We start from the raw sequence: 20,994 nt of genomic DNA, 5'->3' as shown, positions 1-20,994 counted from the left end.
TTATTGACAGAACACTTTAATTTTTTTTTGCATTAAGGTTTTGTTTGGTAAAATTAGCGGTTAGGTGATAAGTTAGTTGATAGCTTATAATTTATGGTTGATAGCTTATAGTTTATAGTTGATGGCTGATGATTGATAGCCGATAAACTAATTAAAGTGTTTGATAAAATTAGCGGTTTAACTAGCTGATAAATGTAAAATGACATAACAAAATTAATTAATAATTAAATATAGAATTAAAATTTATAAGGATAATAATTGAAGAAAAAATGAAAAGTTATAAGCTATAAGCTAAAACACTATTTAAAATAGCGTTTAGACAATAGGTTTTAAGTTAGTAAAATAAGTTATAAACTTGTGATAAAAAGATTGTTACCAAACAGGTATTCTATTATCATACAAGCTTATAGGCTATAAGCTCAAAATAGGGTTTGCCAAACAGAACCTAAAACTCAAAATCTCCCCTCCATTTAGTATTTTCTAAACATTGCAGGTTTATTGTCTTGTTAACTAGCAATCATATGGATTTGATCTTCTTATTACTTTGACATTATTGGTACATTTGTCGAGAAGTCATCAAGCCCCGCATATTAATTGGGTATTACTTTGACATTATTGGTACATTTGTCGAGAAGTCATCAAGCTCCGCACATTAATTCCAATCGCAAGTACCATGAGAAAAGGCGTGAGGAATATGTGCGATTTTGCACAAGTACAAAACACGTAATTTCGATCTCATGCCAACTTTCTACTGTTAGATTTAATTTGACGTAAATTCACGTGAAATGTTTGATTAAGCGAATGTAATTCTAACCCCTTAAATTATATAAAACCTTGCATATGTTAGATCAGCGTATTTTATTCATTCTCACATTCAAATTACTTCTCATTTATTGATTGACTTAAATATTTGAATGCAAGCCTTGCAACTCCACTCTGCTTCTCTTTATCGGACCGTACTTAAACTCTATCTCACTTTGTCAACAACTATTTCTAATTTCTATACGAGACAAGAACGAACATATATACTTAAATATTTACAAGATATCAATATTAAAATTGTTATTTGCATAGGTACCAATATAAATAAGTATTTTTGTCAAATTGCAGGAATAAGAACAAGTAATAACCACTCCCAAATTGGACTCATTGTTATCCTACATTACAAATTTACAATTACAAAAAATAACATTGCAAATACAAAAAATAACATTATTTTTATTATTTATTACATTAAAGACCAAAAATGACATTATTTTTTTATCTTACAAATTACAAATAAGATCCAAGAATGTGTTAATTTAAAAAAAAATTAGGAAGTGTCGTTAAAAAAGAGTGACTAGAAAGGAAATATTATTAAACTATTATTTGGACAGTGGCCTAATTTGGTTCCAACTTACTTCCAAACAATAGGTCAAAAGTGAAACCGCCCCTAGTTTTGTTCTGCTTGTATTTGAGTTCCAACAGAACAAGCCACTGGTTTTGGTTTAGTCCGTAAGTAACTCCCACAATTCCAATCATTCAACTAACCCTCATATATATATATATGAATTCATAAACACCAACACATCATCACACATTAAACCAATTCCAAATTTAAACAAAAGTTACAATACAAAGATGAGTGCAGCTGCAACAAAAGCTTGGGTAGTAGCATCAAGCATAGGAGCAGTGGAAGCCTTAAAAGACCAACTTGGTGTATGCAGGTGGAACTATGCTTTTAGATCACTTCATCAACATGCTAAGAACAATATCAGATCATACACTCAGGCTAAGAAATTGTCATCTTCTGCTTCTTCTGCTGTTTCCAACAAGGTGAAAAGAACCAAAGAAGAATCTATGAAGAAAGTCTTGGAGTTGAATTGTTGGGGTCCTAGCACTGCAAGGTTTTGATATTGTATTGTAATGCTATAATATTCCATTATGATGCAAGTTGTAAGTTAGTTATTACTTCTTATTCATCTCATCTTATGTATCTAATTCATCCAAAATTTTGTTTATGAAATGGTTATGTGACCAAGAAAAATGAAAATTGAGATCTTGTTTGTTTGCACTTTATATGTCCTATTGATTGTTGTATTGTTCAGCATCCCTTTTGTAAGGTGAAAGTTTGGATTATGAAAGTGCGTTATTTTCAAGGTTTCAAAATTTTAGTACTTCCTTCAATCCTATTTATAAAAGACTAATTACTTTTAGATCCATTCAACAAATTAATATATCTAATTTATTATTATATCAGATACATTGATTATTCTATAAATCTAAAAGGTAATTGCCTCTTTATAGATACAACCGGAGAAAGTAACAATTTTTTGGGTAAGTTTATATACAAAATCTTCTGTCTTTAAATGTGTCGTGGGATTGGTGGGCGGATATCAAACTTTAAAACATTAAATATGTTTTTCGTCTATATAAATAACACATCATTCAATTTTAATCCTTATAAATTTTTTTTTATCTCTGCCATCAACTTTCTCTTACATTAGCGTCACATCACTTTAACGTCAATATTATAGTTGAATAAAAAAAAATAAGTTATATTGCGGAGGTTTTAAAACATATATTTTATGTTTTTGCAAACTATATAAAAAGAAGTTAACTTTTCCAAAGAGAAGAAGATGGTTGAAGGTGTTGTAAATTTTGATGGAGTTTGAATTTGTTGAATCTACTGCAATCTTGCATAATCTTTCCGCTTCACCCTTTTCTTCGACACTTTTCTCTCAATCACCTCATCGACCTATACTCCAAGACCCAAGTGCAAAGGACAACACTTCCGCACACCATGTGTTCAACAAAATTCCTCACAAAAACATCTTCTCCTACAGTCAAATATTTGGGAATCTATTTGTGGAATACCATACTTTCGGACTATAACCAGAGTGGAGGAAGACTTACAACCCCAACATTTATGACTTAACTTTGTTAACTTTTCCTCCCAATGCTTTCAGATTCTAAGGATTTAGCTCAATGTAATTCCCTGGCCTGAAACAAAAATACAACCAATGAAATTCAATTGAAATATTTTTATTGGAATTCTTTTTTAATAATATTGCTACTTCTACTAAAAAAGACCCCTTAGAACTAGGACAATTAAAAGCATAAAATTTACCCAAGTTCTGGGGGAAGTCTAAAACTAGCTATGCGAATTCGTTTTAATGAATGAATCTGAAACATGAAACATAATCAATAAATTAATGTGTATATAGTTACTCATTTACCTCGAGGAGATATTGAAAGTGTTTACTCATTAAACATGTTATTGATCAATCATGTCTAAAAATTTACAATCAACATAAAATGGAGTTAAGTTGACAAAGAGCATAGAGTTGACTTAGAATTTCCACATTTTCTTTACTGTAACATTTTCTTAACATTTTCACATTGGAAAAGAGCATTGAGTAAAGCTAGAATTTTCTATAAACGCTCTTACTAATGATATCACCAATTCAAAAATTCTGCAAGCACAAAGAACTCCAATGGATGTTGTTCCGTCCGATGTTACCCCATTATTCTCCACAACATCACTAAACATATCTTTAAACAGATTAAGAGATTACTTCCCCATACCTTGTTTCACGAAAGCAATAATGATATAATAGTCCAAGACACTCTGGTTTTCCGAGACAACTTGGTAAACATTAGATAAGCTTCATCAATGATTCCACAACTAGCATACATGTGCATGAGTGCATTATTCACAACACTTAATGTAGCCAGCAAAGTATAGAATTCCAGCTAACAATTCTTCTTTGAGTCATATCATCAAACACATGGCGTGCTTGCTCAACACCGCCTTATTAGCATAAAAATTGGGGTTAAATAAGTTTTTGGTCCCTGTAAATATCTCAAATTTCGTTTTTAGTCCCTATAAAAAAAATGTCGACATTTAGTCCCTATAAAATTACTTTTTCATTCACTTTTGGTCTCTGTAAAGGGACTAAAAGTGAATGAAAAAGTAATTTTATAGGGACTAAATGTCGACATTTTTTTTATAGGGACTAAAAACGAAATTTGAGATATTTATAGGGACCAAAAACTTATTTAACCCTAAAAATTGATCAAAGCAGTGTCCATGACGCAAAAATTATAGCTGGCGGGGGTTCAAACCTCCTAAACTATATAAGTGAGACTAAAATTATAGACAGAAAATTTTAGAACTATTCTTTGATGAAAAAAATTTTAAAAACTAAAATTGAATGTTAAGATATTTATGAAGACCTCAGACATATTTAATCCAATTTTAACAAAGAATTGTATTACTTTGTTTAATGTGTGAGATTCCTATGCATCACAAGTTGCTATAGAATAAGGAAAAGAGGAGTGCTAGCAACACTCTCTTTTCAACACTCTCTCCAACACTCACTTTCTTATTGGTTGAAATATGTGCGGGTCCCTCATTTTGGAAATGGATCACACATAAAGTGGTAGGACCCACACATGTTTCAACCAATAAGAAAGTGAGTGTCAGAGAGAGTGTTGAAAAGAGAGTGTTGCTAGCATTTCTCTAAGGAAAATCATGCCTTGTGCTTGTTATCAATGTTCTCTTTTTTGCCAGTATTTTTTTTAGGGTTTAAAGCTACTTTAAAATTAAAGTTGAGTATATCACCTGTTAATGTTGTTTGACTGTTTTATAAATTAAAAAAAGCTACTTTTTTTTTTACAAGAAAAGCTACGTTTTTTAAATTTAAATTATTTGTTACTATTTTAACAAATTTCTATTAAAAGCTTTGATGTTTAAAAAAAAGGGACAACTTCTCTACCCATCACTAAAAGTTGGGTAGTGTACATTCAGTCACATGATACTATTTAAGTTTAAGACATTTAATTATTTATTAAATACTACAATTATTTGTTGTTTTCAATGCATTTTACACTAAAGGTTACCTTATCTAAATTTTTAAGATGGGTAGATAAGAATTCAAATAAAATATATAGACATTTATAAAAAAATTTGAAAACAATCAATTCAGAGAATGTCTACATATTTGACTATGATAACTTTATATATTAAATTTCTTGATGAATTTAAATCACTGCCACTGGTCAACACTTTTTTTCTTCATTTCTATATATTTATGTGAGTATATGTTGGTCATTAGACTACTAACAAACTATATAAAAAATTAATATGGAGGAATAGTTATTTTGATTTATCAATTTATAAGATTTTTTAATATTAAAAAAGTTGTTCATAATTAATCACTTTTCTAAAAAAATAAAATATACACAAATATTTATTGTTTTATAACTTTAATTATTTTGTTATTGAAAAATTCTAACAAATTTTTTAATGTACTGATATAGAATTCATAATGAAAATTTATCAATGGTTACAAATCTGTTGTGAGTTCGACCAAATGGCCGAACAAGACTGTCTCAAAGAGAAAAACTTAACTTAGAATATTCTCATTCAAGACTATGAATAGGTGAATTCCCACGAAACTGCACACCAATGCTCGCAAAATAGAAGTGTTATCTTGGGGAAGAGTATAGGAGATCTAGATCTAGGATCTATCTAACAGTTCCCTGCATCCTACGTCTAAAGAATAATAGATTGTTATAATTGTCCCACTATATAAATGAAAATTGTGTCATTCTCTAGTATACAATTTAAATTCAAACTCCATTCACTCACATTAGTCACATACTGACTTGTGCGTTTGAGTGCTAATCTTGCAGGTCAAACTCTTTCTCACCGCATCAGAAGCTCAAGTCCATTATTGCACCTGGCATCCTCCAATTTTTGATCAATTATGGTTCCCTAGCAAAATAATGGCTCTGTTTGTGGGGATCAACACTTGATTCCAAGTTTTCCACGTCCAAATACCCAACTTTCGATTCATCGAATCAAAGCTCTATCAACCTAACGATTTCAGATTTCTTGAACGAAGCATTGAATCTTTATTTTAATTCTAGATAGAAAATCAACTTCTAATTTCAACCTTCTGAATCTCTAAGCTTCAAATCTTCCGACAATAGCAGGATCTAGAGCCACTCGCTTCGTTGCTTTACGCACAACGGCTATTGTTGCTCTAATCGCTAGAAATCCACAGTGTCCTCCTCAAAACAGAGGTGGTCAGGTCCTCGTGAGTGTTAGAACAAGATTGAGAATCTGTGTTCAGAATCTGGTTTTGATGATAATAAGCATATATTTTGTGAGTAATAATTTTATTACTAATGGTTTCATTTAGTGTGTAGATATTATGATACAAACCTTATACAGGAATCATCCGAAAAAGAGTACAACGACTACATCAGAAACTGGCTCAAATATGAAATCAAACATCCAGAAGATTGACGAAGCAAAACATCATTTATCAGATGTTCTGATTAAGAATACGTCAAACAAGCCAAGATCAGCAAATCAGAAGTTCTGAAGTTACAAGTTCTGAAATTACAACGCAGTGACCTACAAAAGGTAAACAGCAACAGAGTCACATGTAAATCAGAAGATAACATTCAGCTTAGCATGGAAAATCAAATAAAATACAAAGGATCAGAATCAATAAGAAAACCGTTACAAACATCATCATTAGCTAAACGCTACAACAATTAAAAGGAATAACTCCCAAGGTTGATTGAAGAAGCAACCTACATTCAGTCCATTGAAGAAAACAAAAGCATTGTGGAAACACGTCTACATTTATTACGCTTTCCAAAGATCAAGGCAACGAACACACCTTCAAAGCTATAAAAAGAAGTAAGATCTCTTATAAAGTGTGGGGGTTTTTAGATAAGATGTAGTAATGAAAAACTACCAGAATCTAAAGGAGCCTGAAATAAAAGAGGATCGAAATACTGTTTGAAAAAAGACTTCCATTCAAATTATTACTCGAAGAAGAATCAAAGAAGCAACTCTCAATAAGAACTGTTGTTCTTAATCTGCTTACTAAGAAGATCAAAGGAAGAAGAATCAAAGAAGAAACTCTCAATAAGAACTATTGTTCTTAATCTGCTTACTAAGAAGATCAAAGGAAGAAGAATCAAAGAAACAACTCTCAATAAGAACTGTTGTTCTTAACCTGCTTACTAAGAAGATCAAAGGAAGAAGAATCAAAGAAGAAACTCTCAATAAAAACGGATGTTCTTAATCTGCTTACTAAAAGGATCAAAGGAAGAAGAATCAAATAAGCAACTCTCAATAAGAACTGTTGTTCTTAATCTGCTTAAAGAAGAAAGTTGAAGATCAATGCAAGAAGCAATCTTGACTAAAGACTGGTATTCTAATCTGCTTAACAGAAGAAGTAAAGACGAAGATCAACTTGAAGAACCATTCAATACTGAAGGAAAATGATCTTACTCTACTTACCACAAAGAAGCAAAAATCCAGTCAGAAGATGCACACAAGAAGAGTTCAATGATTAAAACAAGTTACTTGTCATACAGTTTGTAATTAGAATATCTGCTTACTAAGAAGCATTATGTGAAAACCAAGTTAAAATTGGTAATGATGCCTTGAGCGACCTTGTGAAGGTCTGATGCTTGAGAAGACAATTGGTTGCGGTCATTGTGGAAATCTCTTGGAGACCAAGTGAAGGTCAGGAGTCCAAGAGTCAATGGATGTTATATCTCGTGGAGATCACTAAACAGTCCATTATAGTTAGTCACAACAGGTAGCTGTGCAGGGAGTTAGTCACAACACGTTGTGTCATACCCCAAATTTGTCCCATTGTTCATACATTTTCAAGTGGCGCTTTATTTCAAATGAGTACAATGGTCTAGTGGGCAATAAGGTAAAAAGTAAGGAATGCAAGTAGTGGAGAGCTCGAGTTCGAATCCTATCCTTCTCCTCTTTTGTATTTTTCTTCTATTTTATGTTCTCACTTCTTTTCATTATTATTTAGTGTAGGAATTTGATATTGTATTTCTTAGTTTTAATAGTGATAAGAATTTCAGAGTTTTTAGGATTTAGAAAATATTAATTTAGTAATTATTAGTCTATTAATATTATTTAAGCAAAATTAATTTTTTAATTCTAGTTTAAAAAACAGTCTTATTATTACTTTATAATAGGTAGATTTTTATTATTACTATTAAATAAAACAATCAAAAAAAAATTATTAATAGTTGTTATTTTAGAATATCATTGATGAAAATTAGATGTTATTTTTGGTCCTCTTAAATTAATTCTAGTTTTTATCAATATTAGAACTTGATTTCATTAGTACTTTAGTACAAAATAATATTTTTAGCTTTTATCAATTAGTAGGAATATATTATTATTATAATATAATTAGTGCTATTATTGGAAAAAAAAGAACAAAAAAGGATCAATTAAGTTCACACTGTTTCTCATCTTAACTCATCCAAGAACATCATACAAATTTTATTTGAATTATAGAGACAAAAGAAAGTGGTTTTTGAATGCAATCAATGAAAGGGATCGACCAAAACCCTAAAACTCAAGAAATTAACTTCAATATTACATTATCAAAGTGCCTGATTGTTTTGATGCGTCGTGCTCATGTGTCGCTTACAAGCCGCCTCTACACCCACGTCCTCGGACCTGGTGGCAACACTAGTGAGGGATTGTATGGATGAGACAAGTGGCATAATGCTTGAGACCACAACACTTATCCATGTGGCACTTTATCCTCTTTTGTAATTTTGTTGAGTTAATGATATTAACTCTTTATAAGAGTTTTCAATGTGAAAAAGTCTTTCTATGTGGGACTATACCTCATGCATTTATTAGTATTTACTCACTTCAACTATTTTGTCATTTTGAAACATACTCTTTATAATTAATCTTCATAAATTAGAACAATTTATACTATAACAACTAGATTTTTATAGTACTACCTTAGGTTTGATTAATAAGAAAAAATTTATTTTTTAAGTTTATTGAACAATCAATGTATTTGGATTGTATCATGACGAGATACATTGATTATTCAATTAATTTAAAAAGTCAACTTTCTCTTATAAATAGAATCAGATGAAATATTTTTTTCTAAATTACTATAAAATTTTGAAAAGGTAAATTATGTAAAAGTTAAAATTAATTTTTTTTAAATGGTAGGAATGTAAGGTACACATCATGGGAGTGCTACACAAAATCCTTGGAAACCTCCTCTGATCTTTGGTAGAAATAAAATTGAAAATAAGAAGTGTATTGATGATAACTAACCAAGAAGAAAAAAAAAAAAAGGGGAAATCCTTGTTAATAATAAAGACAAGGAATGTCATCATAATAATCCCCATAATCAATTTCCAACAAACAACAAACCTACACCAACAAACCTAGCCCACATTTGTTAATGCCTCCAATATCAACCCACACCTAACTTAATCTCCCATCATTAAATACCCATACCCTTCAATCAATCAATCCATCTCCCAACCTTAACTCAATCCCCATCCTATCTCCAACAAAAATAATATCTTTCCACATTAAAATCTCTCATAATCATAATCCATAACATTTTTAACCAAAAAAAAAAAATACTATTTCCCTTTATTATAAACACTAAAATAATCTTACATGTAGTTTATTTATTCACCTTAGCCTCATAGGAGCGTATATTGCATTAAATAAAACGCTACCTGAAACTCGTTGCACTTTTCTTCATCTTCAACTACTATTCTTCTTTCTTTCTATTCTCGTTGAAACTCCAAAACACAAAACGCTGCGTTTATTCTGTTTTGATTTCTCAACTCCTCTCTGACCTAACTCCGCCATGGCCATCGCCGGCCACCACAAACCAAACCCCGACGCAAACCTCTTCCGTCTGTGTCCTTTTTGGAGTTCCGGTAACACGCAGAATCAATCCCAAGAGAAATCTCAAAAATCCCCCAAAACGGTGTCGTCTGTAGCAAGGTCGCTGTTGCTGCCTCCCCGCCGTAGACTCCGTTTCGACCCTTCCAATCATCTATACTTTCCATGTAATGAATTTCTCATCCACCATTGTTCTGCATTTCTCTGTTTTTCATTTCGCTGTTTCTTAATTTCTTAATTTTATTTTTGAGTGAATTGAAGTGAAGTTCTCTGAATTCGAATTTCAGTTTCTCTGATTTCACTATTATTTGCATGAAAAAGTTTTTGTTTTTATTTAAATTATTTATAACTCTGTCACGTGTTGAATGATAATATAATATATATAAACTAGGTTTCTCTTCTTTTGGGGAAGTTTCTAGTTTTAGAAATTTCTCTTCTTTTGGTGTCTTATTATGTGTGGTGTTTGTTAATTTAATGGTTAATTAGTAATTAACACTAAAAAATTTGGTTTTGTTTGTTTTGTAGATGAACCGGGTAAGCAGGTTAAAAGTGCTGTTCGATTAAAAAACACTAGCAAGTCTTGTGTTGCTTTCAAGGTATTGGTTCATGTGTAACTTGGAGCACGAACACCAGAAACACATCAACAACCAACACCGATAATAAATTGAAAAAAATGAATAAATTAAACGTAACACCGACAATGATACGGTCACACCTATTTTTAGAGGTGTTAGTGATAGAGTTGTAGTATAAGTTTATTTCCTAGGATATGCCTGGCTGGCTTCTTTAACAACATTGATTTTGTTGTTTCAGTTTCAAACTACTGCGCCAAAAAGTTGTTACATGCGGCCTCCTGGTGGCATTCTTGCACCTGGAGAAAGTGTTATTGCAACTGGTAATTTTTTTGATCAAAATTGGCTTTTGTAAATGTAAATCTTGTTAATTGCATGTCTTGTTAGTTTTTGTTTTTGTTTTTGTATTATTAATATATGTCTTTCAAATGTGGTGTTCAGTGTTTAAGTTTGTGGAACAACCTGAAAACAATGAAAAAATGTCGGATCAGAAGAACAAGGTCAAGTTCAAAATCATGAGTCTCAAAGTGAAAGAAGGGGTGGACTATGTGCCTGAGCTGGTAAGTCTGGTAATATAGTTTGTATTGATGAGAGACAGAGAGGAGAGAATTTGATTTTTTTTTTTTTTAATACAGAGAATTTGATATTTGTGGTTTGGTTTCTGGTTATTCTGTTGGCTAGCATGCGAACCTTATATGCTATAAAAGAAAATAGAGTAATACTAGCTCCTAAAACTAGTAAATCCATATTGTTACTTTGTATGTATCATATTTTTCCGTGTTGATTATCACTTGTTTTATGTAATCATTTTCTTGATAATAGTTTTTCGTTGTGAGCGATTGATTAATAGAAAAGAAAATTTGGTTTTTGGCCTTCTGTCATGCAGTTTGATGAACAAAAGGATCTAGTTACCGTGGAACGAGTCTTGGGGGTTGTATTTTTAGATCCAGAACGACCAAGTCCAGTGAGTCAAATTTTCTGCAAATTGCTATGCTAAAGCTAAGCTCTACATGTTTGATGTCTAATAATGGAAATGCGATGTTTTTAGGCTTTGGAAAAACTTAAAAGACAATTGGCTGAAGCTGATGCTGCAGTTGAAGCTCGGAAGAAGCCTGCAGCAGAAACAGGTCCTCGAGTTGCTGCTGAAGGCCTTGTCATTGATGAATGGGTATGTAAAATGTTTATTCATTTCAATGTTTTCAGTTTAATATATGTTTTTTTATTACTGAAGTCCTAAACTGTCTCCAAATGTTTATAGAAAGAACGACGGGAAAAGTACCTGGCCCGGCAGCAAGTTCAAACAGTAGATTCAGTGTAAAGCCTAATTTGTTCTTCCAGCTTGTGCTTTTCTTCACAGAATGATAAACCAATATGTTAGCGATGTCGATTTTTTTGCAACCAACCTTGGAGGAAAAGTCTGTTGATATTATTGTGAAAGTTCTGGTTCTTTGGAGGAAAAGTCATATCTGTATATAGTAGAATATGCTTATCTGTAAAATAAATGCTAGTGTTCACGGCCATCCTTGGGAAATAATGTTGAAATAACATACGTATTATTCATGATCATTATCATTTTTTATTATATATCTTTGTTATGATCAAAACACATACATCAATTTCTTCAACCTTAAGCCACTTTTATTGGATCTTGTTATTCTGTAAACAATCCATTTTAAACTTAACCATGTTTCAGCTGATTTTTTTATAAAAAATTCAAGTAAAAGGAAATGAAGTCTACACTAGTATTAAATAGCTTGTTTTCAATTAAATGGATGTCTTTGATCCAACTCCTTTTGGAGATGAAAAGGACAAAGCAGCTTCTTTAATCCATAAAATCAATTATGTCAACATCTTTTGATGATCTACCACAAGATGTTTCAGGTTTACCTGAACCTTAGGCAAAAGTCGTTTACATGATGTAATGACTCATGACATCATATTATGCTGAGAGGAACAGAGCTAGAAAATTTAGAGTATGATGGCATAAAAATAAATCATACATATACTCCCTCCGTTCCTTTTTAAGTGTTATAACCAAGATAGTAAGTTATTAGTTATTTTTCCTATTATATTCTCATTTATTTTCTCTTTTTAAATAAATTTAATCATATACTCTCTCTTTTTCCAATAACTAATTGAGAAAATTAATTTTATAAAAAATGTGAGGTGGAGTTATTGAGAAGGTAAAGGTATAATTGACAAATTATAACATTAAACTATAAAAACGACACTTAAATGAAAACAAAAAAATTCTTCTAATATGAGACTTAAAAGAGTATTATTTTTTTTATCATTACGCCACTTTCATACTTTATTAAAAAAAATTCATATAAGGTTTGAACCAACTTCCATGCATATCAAAATTTTGAACCAAGCGAGAGTTGAACCAAGGACCCCTTGGTCAATGAAGAATATATTTTACCACTATATTTTTCTTTATTTATCTTACAATTAACACTTATATCAATATATTTTCTCATTACTTTTTAATTATTAGCAATACTTTATATATTATGATCTCTAACAAAAAAAGACTCTTAAGTTAGTCTCATATGATCAAAATTTAATTGAGCCTAATATTTTGATATCTTACAATATTTAATTGGGTCATGTTAGTCACATACGTTCAATCATACATTATAGTACCATCACATTAAAACTATGCAGTATAAATTCTACATTATCATCACATACGTTATAGATGTACTATCAAATGCAAAATATTATAGCTTTAGGGTTGTTCACTAAGAAATTCAAAATTGTCCCTCTTCTTATGTATGTCCACCCATCCCTCATAATGGTGCATCATGTCTTCTCTCAAATAAGTTTGTGTTCTTTAATGATTTTATTTGTCTCCTCCATTTTATGTTTTAAGTACTTTGTTCTAATTTCATGATATGAATGTGACTTGAATCCAATACCATGTCTTAAAACCATCTCCAACATTTTTTTGAAATTCTTCACTTTTGCCATATTAAAAGCCATGACATTGTTGTAGAAGAATGAAGCAATTTCAAGACATGCTTATTCTCTCAAATTATTTTTGCAGATGGAATTTATGGTGGATTGAGTACTCATTGCCTTCTTCTTGAAAATTTTTGTTGGCGTACATTACTATCATCCTCCACTGACCTTTTTCCTCTTTCCTGTTACTATTTCATCTACATCCTCTATTGCTTTTTTTAGTAAATTGATTTTAAAATCGCCCACAATTGAACTTTAACATCATCAAGTATAGACTTACATGGACCAACATTTATTTGTTTACAAGTCAAATGATGTTTCAGTCTGTACACTCCTCTGATCACTTCCATTGAACAGTAATTGCATTTGATTTTCCGTGTTCCTCCATCAACATAGACATCCTGCTTCCAAGCAATATCAGTTTTGCTTTCAAAAGCATTTTTTAAAATTTTGGTGGTGCAGATGAGGATGCACGAACTGGAATTGATGAAGACATTGAAAAAGTGTGGTAGAATAGAATGAAGAACTTTGTAGAAGGTATGATAAAGAAGAGAAGAAATCGTATAACACGGGTTTGATGAGAGATGAAGAAGAACTGATGACAATTTATAAAAGGAATTAAAGAATAGAATAAATGGTATCATTGAAACATTGAATATGTTGATATTTTTCCAATTGAAATTTAATTAACCCTATTGCTCCCCCAAAAAACCAGCCTTGGAGAAAGGAAAGATTTTCGGCTTTATATGCTGAAAATGGCTAAATTTAACTTGAAATGGGTCGCCTTCGCGTTGGATCGGGTCGAAGTAGGGTGAACGAATTTTCCAAGTTCAAAATAGATCTCCGCTTCCACGATTTCATGATCTACCCTTACGCACCGACCGCACCGCCATCTCCGGTGATATTTGTTGCGCGTTGCCACTAAAGCTCGTAAATCTTAAGTTCTCACGATCTAAATCTAGATCTTGACAACCATGATACACACACAAACACTTAAAAATTGTTTTCAAATTTTCATCTTTTTGAAAAACTTTTTGGTTTGGGTCATACCTTTTAAAATTGAAGCCTAATCGATTACAAATCTCGGTTAATTGATTGTGCAGTAAAAATATGTCCTTTAAACTATTATGATACTTGTCTAATCGATTATGGGACATACTCGTTTTATAATCGATTATGAGTTGAATCTAGCAAAATATTTCCTATTCTGATAGGTCATAATTGATTGTGGTTGCAGCCTAATCGATTATGGTGTGTATCCGACTCTAAAAATCCTCCTTCCTAGACTAAATATTTTAATATAAAAGTGACTAATGATCATTTGAAAGCACCCAAAAAATCTAAAAATAACCTCTCTTCTACTCATTCTTCTACTCTTCTAAATTTTACATTCACTTAAATATTATTTTAGTGCTGAGAGAGCAAATACTTTAATAGAATTATCTTGTGTAAATTGTTGTTGATCTGTAACCATAATCAAGATAAGGTTGTTTTTTTTACTCTGATATTTGGATATAAAGGTTACAAATTGAAACTGAGATAAAAGGTTGGTGTGAGAAGATTGTGGGATGATCTTGTTTTAAGAGTTTTGTGATAATGCAAATCTCAAGAATTATCTTGGGGATTAATTATATGACTTGTGGTTTTGGGCTAAACCATGATAAAATTTGGCATGTCCATCTCTGATGTCATATTTATTTACTTTTTTGTCTTTATTTTCAAATACGTTTTTTATCTCATGTCGTTCCTTTTAAAATCAATCTTTAAATGTTTTGCTATTTAAAGTTGCGGAAAAAAAAAGTATATCACAATTCAATCCCCACCTCCACTTTTTCTTGTGTTTGAAATCAGTTTGGACAACAAAATCAACACTTTTGTGCGTTTGCTAGATGAACACGAAGTATATACTTCTCTTTCAATGCATGAGTTATAAGTTTGGACTACATTTGCAGAATTTGTAGAAGTAATTGCATTGAAACAATATGTTTTTTTCCTAGGTAAAAGTAGTTATCAAGTAGTTGTAAGATCGTAAGATCTTACGTGCAGGGGTGGCAATTTAGTGCTAGGATCTGGGAAAGATCGTTTTTGGTCACTCCATAGTCAAGATCGAGATTTTTTGAGTAAGATCGTAAAAAAAAGTAGTGTTGAGCCTTTTTTTAATTTGGGCTGTCAAACCGGGTCGGGTTTTTTAAAGTGAAAATCCATTTTTATTTAAATGAAATTCCTAACCCTAAAACATAACACAACAGAAACGGCGCTCCTAGTTTTCTTTCACGACCTTTTGCTCTTCATCCCCTCCCTCTTCAACTGATTTCACACTCCTCTCCTTCCTTTCACGACTCTTTTTCTCTTCTTCCTCTGATTTCATGCTCCTCTCCTTCCTTATTTGTTATATTTATTTTTTTGAGCTACTTATGTTGAACTTGATCTTTTAAGCTTATTAAATTATGGAATGATGGTTATGAATTACTAATTAAATTAGTTGAAAGTTGTGATTTATAAATTATTTTATTCATGTATTATAATTTTCATGTTTTTGTTCATGTGAATTTACCATTTTGTCCTTTAGTAAGATCTTAAGTGTCGTGCTACGATCCTTGCTTTACGATATTTCACAGGCCATCCGATCCTACTTAAGATCCGTGCTTGACTACCTGCATATAAGTGATTATTCTTTCAAAGTTTTCAAATCCAAAACATGATGCATCACCTTCTCTGAGACACCTATATGTATCAATCCTGCTTTACAGTGATTGTAATTCGGTGAAAACCTTTGTCTTGTAATCAGTTTATTGCTTTGATAAGACCTGTTGCTTCTGTTTCCTATGGAGATAGGTTTAAACACAATGATCCCGAAACAGTTTTGTTGCTAGAAAAGTGATACATCAATGTTTCATTTTAACACTGCATGGTCTGGTTTTTTCCAGCAGAAAACATCTTTGTTGCAGCCTACATTTGGTTTTGTTGATTGTTACCCTCCCAAAAGTACCATAAATCGGGGTGTGCAAAATATCCGGTTTTCATGTCCAAATCCATAACCAAACCTAAACCACTTTTAAATATCCGGATATAATTGAATGGTTATTAACCGGTTTAGTTATTAATGGTTTGGTTATCCATTCATATAATCCGGATATAATTAAATGGTTATTAACCGATTAAATTATTTTGGATTCGGTTATAATCTGGTTATTATCCAAATCTAAATATTTTAATTCTCAAAATATTAATTTTTTTTTGAAAAAAAATATTTTCGGAAAAAATAATTTTCAAAACTGGATTTTTTTAAAAACCGGTTATATAATCATAACCAAATTTATAACCGGTTTTATAACCAATTTTGATTAAAATGTGATTATGGTTATAAATCCAAGTCTTTAAAATGGTTATGGTTTGGTTTTTGAAAATAACCAAACATGCACACCCCTAACTATAAAGCCTTGCATCATTATAGCTCTTATAATAGTTGTGCAATAATTAATTCTAGTTTAAGAAAAGTTTATTTTATATATAATATTTGAATTTATAATTTATTTTAATTAAGAAACAAGACTTCCTTATTTTTCAATTGTTATCATTTTCATCATACATTTGTGTCTAATAGAATGACTAGATTCATTGATTTACTCAAATATTTTTAGAACCAAATTGCACACACTACATGAGCTCATTTTCCACAAACATGACTATGAAAAATCATCTTGATTGGGCTTTGGAGAGGTTAACAAAGCCGTATAAAGGCGAAGCCTGTCCTCTTCCAAAGAAGTGGACCTTGACAGAGGTCTCCGAGGTCTTATAAAGGACAAAGAACTCAAAGTCAATCTATGTCTATACCTTCTCCAAGCCAACTGAATTGCCACAGCAGCCCAAGTTCTCCAACCAGGTGAGTAATATCTTACACTTCTCCTAACATTTTCCTTTGCAAATGTGTACCTAAAATCAAATTTCTCCATAAACATTAGTCATTAACGTTTGAGGGGATTCCAATCATACACGTTGCACCAGTAATACGATTGAAAAGATGTATACCTAAAATGTTGTGTCACATATTTGACATCCTCGGCTTCAAGCCCAAATACTTCACATGTTTCAAGTGTAACCAAAGTTGATGATGATATTGGAAGTCGTTGTACAAAAGGTCTTCTTAAGCACCAAGATAGAAGCTCGTCTCCAGTAAAATTTCCTGGCCCTAACATGCAACAACTTTTTATTCCATCTCTTAGGACTTGACTACTTTGAAGATGACCCCTTACTACAAATAGCATTCTTTGAACTGGCTCTCCCTCTCTTGTTAGCTGTATGTAAACATGATTAACCATACATAATTCACAGTTCTAGTTAATTAATAGAGTTTAAGTTTAGAGCTTACTGTTTCTCCCTTTGTGAATACAAGGGACTTGACACGGTCACAAATGTTCTCTAGCACCAAGTCATCCATATGCTGAAATAGTGGCACCTTAACAAAATTTGTAATTCATTATGCTTATTTTCACCTCTAATATCCAAAATCAGGAACAAAGATATGTGATCGAAATCGGGCAATCTTATACCTGTCTCACCAAACCCAAACAAAGATGGTACTTGATGTCTCTTCTCAAACCCTCAGGTAGAATTTTGATCAACTGACATTCATCAACTCCGCGCATCGCGGCCCAACACTGTCTCTCATAGTTGCGCACACGCTGCCTGAGCCCGTGTGGCAGACGTCTTTTGCTCATCCACCATTCGATGTTCGTCATCTTCAATTTCATTGCTTGCTTCTTTGATGTTGTAGCATGTAAAAACACCTATCATTCGCCAACAATAAAAATCAAAGTGTAATATGTTATTTGTTAGATTTCATTTATCTTTCGACCGAATTCCAAATTCATTATAGCTACATGTCATCCATATAGAACTAATCTTCCTAAACAAAATGTTATGTACTACTGTACTAGTATAAATTAATGTGTGAATTATTTTTGTTTTATATGTGACCTCAATTTCCAAAATAAGTGCTTTTAATTATGTACCTTGATGTTTCCAATTAGCATGGTGACAAGAAGGAGGCCACTAGTCAATACAATAATAATGAAAACGACTTCCAGCCTTTCCGTTGTGCTCTGGAGGTTCCCAAAAGTGCTGGTCACATCAAAAAAGATTGTGAGAATCAGATTTTCTTACTTAAAATTTGTGAAAGAGATATATAGAGTGCATATGAAGCAACAAATATAACTTAATCAGAAAATAATAATACCTTAGAGTCATTAGGCCCCAAAAGATTGGGAGGAGTACCTTTTCCAAACGGCTATTATTTGTCACAAGTTGAACACTCCATTCATAAACTCCATAGTCATAGTTATCAGCACTAGCTAAACATGTAGACCTTGCTTCTCTGTTCTGTGCCCATATCAACCTCGTTCTCTCTAATTTCTTCAACATGCTACTGCTTCCATAATATATAGGTTCTTTGCAACACAATGTTCTCAATCCACAACCCATTGTTGTAACACATTGCTCTTCCAGACACTTTGATGCCCTTTGAAGTCCCAACAAATACCAACACGCCCCTACTGCCTGTTTCACCAAATATATATGATCAGAACACAGGTTACTGTTCAGAGTCCAAAATTTATCACGTCCGTGTCATAAAATATTTGTCACAGTTAAATCATGATTAAATCATGGTTGGTAATATAATAGAATGCTTACATGGGAAGCAACAAAATAAGCGATCATGTTGAGAGCAAATCCCCACCAAACAGTTCCAAAAATGTAACCAGAGAGGTTGCGACGCACAAAGCATACTGAGTGATAAATTTTAGGAAGGTATTGAAACACAAACATGATCAACAATACACTCATCACCTTCGTAATTGATCCTTCCTTTAACAAAGATGGAATAGTCACCCATAGCACAATCTACAAAATAATTACATAACTAATCATCATTAATTTATAAAATTAGCCACATGAAACTTCCCTAATTATGTTACATGTCATAATTGATTAAAATTTTGTATGAACTGATCCAACAGAGAAATTGTCAGTATCTGAATTTCAACCGAATATGATAAGCATGACTAATTTTAACAGGTAGTTGGATGATTTACCCATACCAAAATGGCTGTTTACCTATAAAGATTTTAGAGATCTTTACAATGACATCACAACCTAAATTAGGATATTACAATTCTAGACGTTATTAACAAGTAACAAACAAGTTACCTGAGGAAGAGGGAGAAGGACAAAAATGTCAAAGAAAAAACCCTTGCTAGCTCTGAAGTAACGAAGAGCATGTGAAGACTTATGATGATGGTGATGAGTGTTATGAATGAAGCCAAAAGAGGAGCGTTTCTGAATATAGAACTGTAACCAAATGTTCCAGAGATGTAACGCGTCCGTCATGCAACGGATAACGGTGACGGTAACGAGTAACCAACCGTCTACAAACAGACACATACACGTGTCACTTATTGATAGGGTGTAGAAAAATAGTGGGTCCACGAATAAACCCATCGCGCACACCAAGAGAAATATTCGGTTCCATTCTTCAACCCATTTTCCTCTCGGGTCAAGTAGTACCCGGGTCAATGAAAATGATTTACCACCGAAAACAACATTGTTGTTGTTCTTGTTGGTTTTGATTTCACCTTCTTGTTCTTCCTCCTCATCCTCATCCTCGTCGTAGTCGTACTCATCTTCATCTGTATCGCTGTCGATTACAATCTCGTTGTCGATATCTTCGCTATCATCATCGTCGGTGTGGTTGTAGTAGTAGTGCTGCATCTGCATGTTAGAACTAAAACGTGAATGGTGTTGGTTGGGGGCCATGGATGAGATTTATGATTATTTTGAAGTTGTTTTTAGCTAGGGAAGATGTTATGAAGAGAGGACAAAAATAGTGAGAGAATAATTGGAGTGGTAATCATGGTTATATTAAGGGAAATAGAGTGCATGCAAAGAGAAAGAGTAAGAGTGAGGTGAGAAGAGGGAAATTGATGGATGGTAGCTATAGGTTTTTGGAATATAATGACGTTGCCCCGCCTCTACTCTCACTCCACTTATGTACACTATGGATTCATTTGGAACTAAGTTTAGACCATTTACAATGGTTGAAAAACTCAACACCCACTTTTTCAACTCCCAACACTCCACATCATTTTCTCTTTCTTCCACCTAATAACTCAACACCCATTCAACTTTTACCCTCTCCAATGGTTTTTCACTCAACACCTTACCCCACCACTTTTTATTTTCATATTCTTATTTAAATTTTATTTTTATTTTTATGATTACATAAAATTACAATTATCGATTAAAATTAAATTAAAATAATAAATACTTAATAATAGTTGGGATTTTGATAATTGTTGGGTTTTTGAAAATTGTTGGGATTTTGGTTAAATGGAAAATTAGCAGAATTTTGAGTGTTAAAATGATTATTGGGATCCATTTCACTAAAAAAAGACACTTAACTTAAAAAAAACACTAATAGAAAGATAATAATAGAGAAAGATAGTGAAAAACTTGGTTTTTTTTCTGTGTCCAAATCAAATGAACCAAGTCTCTATTTATAGAGAAAAAAAAATCATGAATTTTGGTATAAAAATAAAAAATAAAAAATTAATTTGCAACGAAATAATTGTGTTCAAAGTATTAAATGGATAAAAATATGGCCAGCCAATCAATACCAGCCACGTGGCAGTTTACATGGTGTTGAGTTTTCTCAACACCTCTCTCCTCCAACACACACTCAAC

At 32.1% G+C, this 20,994-nt stretch overlaps 3 protein-coding genes across 4 annotated transcripts; 2 read left to right on the top strand and 1 right to left on the bottom strand.

The window, feature by feature from the left end:
- The first annotated feature begins 1,492 nt into the window (after nucleotides 1–1,492).
- On the top strand, nucleotides 1,493–2,058 carry LOC131648020 (uncharacterized). The gene has a single exon (XM_058917820.1). The coding sequence runs from the start codon at nucleotides 1,621–1,623 to the stop codon at nucleotides 1,891–1,893; it is 273 nt and encodes a 90-aa protein (XP_058773803.1). The 5' UTR covers nucleotides 1,493–1,620; the 3' UTR covers nucleotides 1,894–2,058.
- A 7,317-nt stretch (nucleotides 2,059–9,375) lies between these two features.
- On the top strand, nucleotides 9,376–11,874 carry LOC131648019 (vesicle-associated protein 4-1-like). Its single transcript, XM_058917819.1, has 7 exons — nucleotides 9,376–9,885; nucleotides 10,244–10,314; nucleotides 10,532–10,613; nucleotides 10,732–10,850; nucleotides 11,177–11,254; nucleotides 11,339–11,458; nucleotides 11,549–11,874. Exons 1-7 carry the CDS (start codon nucleotides 9,681–9,683, stop codon nucleotides 11,606–11,608), a joined length of 735 nt encoding a protein of 244 aa, XP_058773802.1. The 5' UTR covers nucleotides 9,376–9,680; the 3' UTR covers nucleotides 11,609–11,874.
- Nucleotides 11,875–16,787: 4,913 nt separating this feature from the next.
- On the bottom strand, nucleotides 16,788–20,278 carry LOC131648017 (cyclic nucleotide-gated ion channel 4). Of its 2 annotated transcripts, none has more exons than XM_058917818.1 (8): nucleotides 19,462–20,278; nucleotides 18,946–19,155; nucleotides 18,491–18,810; nucleotides 18,267–18,375; nucleotides 17,805–18,041; nucleotides 17,624–17,695; nucleotides 17,284–17,549; nucleotides 16,788–17,187 (listed from the first exon to the last, which is right to left on the bottom strand). In XM_058917818.1, exons 1-8 carry the CDS (start codon nucleotides 20,065–20,067, stop codon nucleotides 16,941–16,943), a joined length of 2,067 nt encoding a protein of 688 aa, XP_058773801.1. In that variant the 5' UTR covers nucleotides 20,068–20,278; the 3' UTR covers nucleotides 16,788–16,940. The 2 variants fall into 2 exon arrangements, with proteins under 2 accessions (XP_058773801.1, XP_058773800.1); XM_058917817.1 differs by having other exon boundaries at nucleotides 16,790–17,187; nucleotides 17,624–17,710; nucleotides 19,462–20,276.
- Nucleotides 20,279–20,994: the final 716 nt, after the last annotated feature.

The sequence above is a fragment of the Vicia villosa genome, linkage group LG2 (assembly GCF_029867415.1).
Source record: "Vicia villosa cultivar HV-30 ecotype Madison, WI linkage group LG2, Vvil1.0, whole genome shotgun sequence".
Classification (NCBI taxonomy): Eukaryota; Viridiplantae; Streptophyta; class Magnoliopsida; order Fabales; family Fabaceae; genus Vicia; species Vicia villosa.
Note: the sequence above shows the minus strand (reverse complement) of the source record. Positions and strands in the feature narration are given on the sequence as shown.